The sequence below is a fragment of the Bidens hawaiensis genome, unplaced genomic scaffold, assembly GCF_021521415.1.
Source record: "Bidens hawaiensis isolate Kalapana, Puna unplaced genomic scaffold, B.hawaiensis_p1.1 tig00009570_1, whole genome shotgun sequence".
In the NCBI taxonomy this organism is placed as follows: domain Eukaryota; kingdom Viridiplantae; phylum Streptophyta; class Magnoliopsida; order Asterales; family Asteraceae; genus Bidens; species Bidens hawaiensis.
The window spans coordinates 226,781-233,794 of record NW_027491715.1 but is presented as its reverse complement, the minus strand read 5'-3'; the positions used below and the strand labels follow the sequence as shown (position 1 = coordinate 233,794).

At 36.8% G+C, this 7,014-nt stretch overlaps 1 protein-coding gene across 1 annotated transcript; it reads left to right on the top strand.

The window, feature by feature from the left end:
* Positions 1–4,895, top strand: LOC143532936 (receptor like protein kinase S.2-like). The gene is made up of 9 exons (XM_077027835.1): positions 1–1,054; positions 1,462–1,622; positions 1,806–2,010; positions 2,195–2,429; positions 2,687–2,840; positions 3,150–3,215; positions 4,531–4,578; positions 4,658–4,756; positions 4,821–4,895. Exons 1-9 carry the CDS (start codon positions 16–18, stop codon positions 4,893–4,895), a joined length of 2,082 nt encoding a protein of 693 aa, XP_076883950.1. The 5' UTR covers positions 1–15.
* Positions 4,896–7,014: the final 2,119 nt, after the last annotated feature.

Here is a 7,014-nt window from a genome sequence, read left to right as displayed (position 1 = left end):
TTCATACCATTAACTATGTCTTTTTCTACCCGTCACGCCGTTGGGTCATCCTCCTCCTCACATTCCCTACTGTTGTGCCGACAGTTTGCCTTTTCTGAGATTGAACTTGCAACCCAAAACTTTGCTGAGTCACTGGTGATCGGTCGTGGGGGTTTTGGCAAAGTTTACAGAGGAACCGTCACTCATGGCGGAATACATTTGGATGCCGCAATTAAGCGGCTGGAATCAGGTTCTAATCAAGGAGCAGCAGAGTTTTGGGCTGAAAATGAGATGCTCTCAAATCTAAGGCACTGCCATTTGGTGTCTTTAATTGGTTACTGCGGTGATGGGCAAGAGAAGATTCTTCTATATGAGTATATGCCTCGTGGAACTCTCGCAGATCATCTCCACAAGCATCGGGCTCCTCTGACTTGGGTGCGAAGACTCAAGATATGCATTGGGGCCGCACGCGGTTTAGATTACCTGCACACTGCTACGGGTATTAAGCACGGAGTTATACATCGGGATGTTAAGAGCTCAAATATATTGTTAGATGACAATTGGGCTGCTAAAATTTCAGACTTCGGGTTGTCCAAAATTGGTCCGACGAATCAGCCATCTACTTATGTTAGCACGTTGGTGAAAGGTACTTTTGGGTATCTGGATCCAGATTACTTTCAAACAGGTAGGCTGACTCGAAAGTCTGACGTGTATGCCTTTGGCGTGGTACTGTTTGAAGTCTTATGTGTTAAACAAGCAGTCGATAGAAGTATTGATGAAGAGCAATGGGGTTTGGCAGCATGGGCTCAAGACTCCATTAAAGAAGGAAGGCTAGAGCAAATTGTTGATTCTAATATTAGGGGGAGAATATTCACTAAATGCTTAAAGGAGTTTGCACTACTTGCTGATAGGTGTTTGCACAGCCGTCCCAAGCAACGTCCTACAATGGCCGAGGTTGTGGCGGGTCAAGAGTCTATCCTAGCCTTACAGGAAAAAACCGACAGTGCATTGCTAATCAAACTTTATGGTAGAAGAGTACCAACATCTATCTCTCCACCCCGTCCAGAAAACTTCGGTATCATGTTCTCTTTAGATTTATGTGGTTATCGATCTTATCATTTGTTATTTTAATACAAAAGAAATACATATACGTAGATGGAAGGAAGATTGTACTTTTACATACATGAACAGTACATTGGGATTTTCGTGTCATGCATTTAATTGTTATGACAAAACTAGGATATAGACGGTTGGGTGACTTGGGTCAAGTGGGTTTGGTTGGGTAATGGTTCAATATCGAGTTGGGTTGGGTTGACCCAAACTTTTGTTCGTATTTAACATATAGTTTTGCTACCAACAGTTATACATTGGTAGATTAAAACGTTAGGGATTGTCATTGCCTGCATCTTTTAAATGATCTCTATCCTTTCATCCATCATATTCATTTCTAGCTTAACAATTATTTATTTTTGCAACTTGCAGCTGGAGGTACGAGTTCAAAGTCCTTGGATCTATACCTCTACATTGTTGGAGGTGAAGACCGAATAGTACAGCGATTTGATTTTAATACTATTCTCTATGCAACTGAAAACTTCTCTGAAGCTAATAAGATTTCGTATAGAAGATATAGGCCTGTGTATAAGGTATCGATTTTCATGGTTTAAAAGTTTTAACTGTTATTTGCTAGAAAAACCTACTTCGTTTATGTTTTAACTAGGCTACAAAATATACGAGTAGATTTGCCATTTGATGATCCTTATTATTCCATATGTTATATAGTTTTTACGAGTTTGCCAAAAGCTCAAATACTTGGTTTCTCTTGTCAGGGAAGGCTACAAAATGGACAGGATATAACAATCATTAAATATTCTAATGAAAGCACTTACAAAGAATGCCTAAATGAAGCATCAATACTTTCAAAGCTTGACAATGAAAATGTCATTCAGTTGCATGGATATTGCATTGAAGGAACAAAGGTGTACCTCCTCTATGACTTTGCAGCTTATGCAACTCTCGGTGGCTTGATTTTTGGTACTTTTTCCATTTGACATACATTCCTTTTTAATTAAGGTTATTAATTGCTTGGTTCAACAGAAAGCACATTGCAACTCTTGGGAACTCCTAATAGAGTTTTAGAGCAAGCCAATTAGTGTTGTTAACCTATTTTATCTGAATATTGTACCTACAAACTCTGATATGTAATCTGCATTTATAGATCCTGTGTGTAATCATTTGGACTGGAGTAAACGGTGCAAAATAATCCTTGGTGTAGCTAGGGCACTTGCATACCTTCACCATCATGCTCCCATTCAGATCATTCATGGTGATGTGAAACCTTTAACCATTCTTTTAGATGAAAATTTTCACCCCAAGCTGTCACACTTGGGGCTTGCAATGGCAGTTGAAGACAGGACTGAAGGCATTGAGGTTCAAAGTATTTGTGGGACTTTGTAAGTACTTAGTAATTCACTTTAATTAAGTACTGTTATTTATCATCTCATTCTCATCGGTTGAAGTCTAATATTTTTGTAATGTAAGCATTGTATCCAACGATGGAGTCTCTTACTGAAATGTACAAGTGTATCTGTGGACCCCATTTAATTAGTGAAGGAAAAATTGTATCATAGATTAGAGTTTTCCAATCTACATGCATTTTCTGTTCCTATATTTATTGTTGACCCGTGGCTAATACCTTCGCATGTGACAGCGAATACATGGCACCTGAATATGCAATGCGCGGACTTTTGTCTACCAAGGCAGACGTCTTTAGTTTTGGTGTGTTAGTATTGGAAACTGTAATTGGACAACAAACATATTATGACCAATCAATTAACATCATGGACAGATGGCTTAATGATTATGTAAGTATGCTCAGGTTTTTGATTGCACATTTATGCTTGTATAATCTGTATAATATTCTAGAAAGTAGACACATTCCTACTTATTTTGTCAAACACGTCACTTCCTATATATGCACATGTATTTTAAAAATCAGCGTATAACCTGACATCTTTTCAACTTGCAACATACTTACTAATGTGACTTGTCGGCTTCTGAAATAAAATGTTAAGGTAATGAAAATGCATTTTGTTATTGTATTATCAATTTTGCTTTGTAGGTCTAATTAATAGTCATTACATGTTGAATATTGACATGTATAATTGTTGTAGGTCAAGAGAAAGTGGTTGGAAGGAACATTGTCAGATGTATTCGATCCCATACTTGATGTCGATACAGTTTTGATGACAAAATTCATCGAGATCGGGTTGTTGTGTATTCAAAAGTCCAATTAGTTATACAATTACGGGAAAGTGAATACGGTGCTGTTAGCCGTTTAAGGTTACACGCCAAACCTATCAAAACTACGTAGTTTTGACTAAAAATTTCCTAAAATCCATTTAATTAAGTTACATCTATTTGGGAACTAGAGTATTTGGACGTGCTTTAGTCATTGTTCATCCAAATTCCAACGGACACTTGCAGAATATTATGGCTAAGTAAGAAAATAGTTAAAATAAAAACAAAGGTTGTTTGAAATAAAGATTTCAAAGATGAACTAGTGACTAATATAATTAAAGATGGAGTCAAAAATATTGAATTTGAAGGCATCGTTGATGCTTCAATGGGTGTTTCAAATGAATTTGTTTTGATGTGTTAGTGCTCTTATTTCACAATTACATTAAAAGTAATCATTATCCAATTGGGGAAAAAATTTGTTTGATAGTCTGCACGATCCATTCGAATATTTTCACAATTATAATAATAGGTTACTGAAGAGTGGAAACTAATGTTGGCTGTCCGATAATATCCAAGATTTAATATAGGCCGTTCGATAAGGATGAATTAAAAACGGTTATCTTTCATCACATACTAACTACCCCACTAACCCATTTACATGGGTAACCACCCACTACTTAACATAGTTATATAAAATTTTAAGCTTTCAATTCGTTATGCATGCAACCATATTACAGTTTTAGTTTTGATTAACGCTTCTTCTCACACAATATGTCCACTATCTCCTACAAAGTTGGGAAGTGGAGTTTTAACTACTATGGTAATGGCTATGACTCTATATATTGAATTCTAGATACCACAAATGCATTGTTTATTTTGTTGTTAAGTTAATCTTATCATGGATAAAGAATATAATCATTACACAACTCTCTATGATGAGGAGGTACGCCAATTAATTTCTTTTTTTCTGAGTTTGTAGGATCTAATCGTCTAACCATTTATCCCTTTTTACTTGTTTTTCGTCTATTCTTGAAACCGATAATATTGTTGATGACATTCCCGTGAAGGTAGGCATGTTTAACTTATTTCGGTTTGTTTTTGTTATTTTGCTATTACAATAATATAAATTTGTGACATATGAAGTTTGCTAACCTAGCAATGTGTTTGAATATAGGAAATTTTAGTTGAAGCTCCCAAACAGTAACCACATGTACGTTGATGTTTTTTTGGTTTCGTTAATTGTTAGGATGTAAAATGTAATTGTTAATGTTGGTTTTACAAGGATTTTCTAACTGTTTTGTTTTGTGGTTTTAGCTGCAGCAAGCTGTCAATGTTGAAATTGAACCGTCCCTTCTTCAAAAGGTTATAATATAAGTAGCTTATTTGTTAGTTAGGCTACCAAAATCAACTGGTAACATATTTTCTATTATACAAATTACAGGAAACATATTCTTTTTCCAACGAGTTGGACTCCTTGAATAAGATCCCTTTGTATTGTTGTGTTTGCAAAAAGGACGTTGACCTCGAGTTTAACAATAAGGTACCTATTTGATAGTTGTATTTGCTGAAATTATTTAATAGTTGATTAATATATTTTGTCTTAGGTTGTCAAGGCTAACAGAATCAACAAACGCTACAACAAGGCACCTGATAAATGGAAATGGGAGGATGTTATATAGATTGTTAGCTCTGAAGATGAGTCTGAAGAGGGTCGTGTGCCTACTGTTTTTTTAGTAATATCATGATGTATCTGCACTTATGTTCTCGTGTCAGTTGTTTTGCATGCTTTGTTTTTCTTTTCTTTTTTTTCTTTTTTTTTTTTGTTTTTTTAGTGTCGTTTAAACTATGTAACATTTTCATTAACATAGTGAAATATGTGACTCTTGCATTTTAATTTTATTGTTAATATATGAGTTGTATTGTTGCACTTTTTGGTGTGTGTTATTTATTTATTTATTTATTTTTATGTAGATTGATAAATGTTAACCCCAATTGAGCCATTTGTTAATAGACTGACATACAACTTTTTGCCACAAAAATGTTTTATCAACCGTAAAGCCACCATTTGTCTCACATGATTGGCCCATGTAACATCCCGAAATTTCAAGATAATATTAATTATATTACTTAATAATAGAGGGAAAGTTTACTCGGGTTATCAGGAAATAAATAAAAGAATAGGAGTTGGTATGGGTCGGGCTAGTGTCGGGTAATAGACGTTGGTTATGGATTTGGATTAATAGAGATGGGTTAAATGAGAATGGGCCTTAGGTCCATGGGATTTCAGGGGTATAAATATCCCCTAAACCCAAAATATCTTTCATTTTCACCAAACTCCCTAACACTCCAAAAACACACACACACACACCGCACACATACCGCCGGCCGACCGAGCCAAGGGAAGAATCGGGCAGGACCGAGAGAGAGCGATTAGTGTGCTAGCAAGTTAAACGAGATCCAAACAAGCTCAAAAAGGTATGATTCTTGATCTTTGAGGTTTAAAGATCCAAGCTTTTTAGTGTATAAGCGACCAAAAATGGTCGGGAAGCGTAGTGGGTGATATTGAACCATAGCAAGGGTGTTAAAATCGCTCAAAATGCTAAAAGAAACCGAACAGCGGCCGTCTGGGCAACTTCGCCTGCATCTGGGCAACTTCGCCTTCAACGCGATGAACTTCGCCTGCAAGCTAAGTTCGCCTGATGAACTTTGCCTGCAAGCTAAGTTCGTGTAACATCCCGAAATTTTTATATTGATAAATAAAAGAAAGTTATGTTTAGTGATTTCACGTTTTAGATATTTAATGTCGAGTAAGGAACGGGTCTTGGGCTTAGTTATTTTATGAACTCGGCCTGTCTCGACCCGTAGGAAGCCAACCCGAGCCTAACCAAACCCGTAGTATATAAACGAAAGTTCTTGACACTTCCACCATTTTCACCATCTTCCTTCACTTACACCCACCCAAACACTCTCATTTCTAGAGAGAGAAGCTAGAGAGAGAAAGTTCTCAAATCACAAATCCGAGTCCACAATCTTGTTCCTAATCGTTTTTGGTAAGTCCCTCTCGAAAATCATCCGTTTTCATAACCATTTTCGAGATCAAATCGAGCAAAAACTCCCATTTTCGTAACTTGAGTTTTCGGGTCAAAAACCGCCTTGTTTTGATGTCAAAATGCAAGCTTTTGTGTTTAAAAGTACAAGGAATCGATAGCCCTTTCAATCCCGAGCATTTCCATGTCAAAAACGTCGATTTTGGGTCAAAAATCTGGAAAAATCTGGAAAACCCGTGGGTTTCTCCGTCGCCAGCTTGAAGGAGTCGAATCAGACTCATTCGATCGAACCAGTCGATCGAATCAGTCCATTCGATCGAATGCGTAGATCGAACAAGTCCAGTCGACCGAATAGGGAAGCAACCGAATAGTCTCCAACTCATTCGATCGAATGAGTTTTGTATTCGATCGAATGAGTGTTGTATTCGATCGAACGTGTTCCTATTCGATCGAACGTGTTCCTGTTTGATCGAACGTGTTCCTGTTTGATCGAACGTGTTCCTATTCGATCGAACGTGTTCCTATTCGATCGAACGTGTTCCTATTCGATCGAATCAAGCCAGAACCAAGCTGTTTCCGAGTTCGCCTAAGGTTTAACTTCGCCTGAAGCGAAGTTCGTTTATAAAATGAATTAAAAACCTAATGGAAAATGTGTTAAGGCAGTTATCGAAAACGAGTAGTAGTAGTTAATTGATATGTGTAAATATTATACAGTTAGCCGAGCCCAGTTAAAGAAAGGAATTACAATCAA

Bases quoted from the DNA above. Each gene is read 5' to 3' on its own strand.
- LOC143532936 (XM_077027835.1), top strand. From the start codon at position 16: ATGTCTTTTTCTACCCGTCACGCCGTTGGGTCATCCTCCTCCTCACAT. The intron at 1,623-1,805 runs GTATCGATTTTC...TTCTCTTGTCAG, and splicing joins GATATAGGCCTGTGTATAAG to GGAAGGCTACAAAATGGACA. The intron at 2,011-2,194 runs GTACTTTTTCCA...CTGCATTTATAG, and splicing joins TCTCGGTGGCTTGATTTTTG to ATCCTGTGTGTAATCATTTG.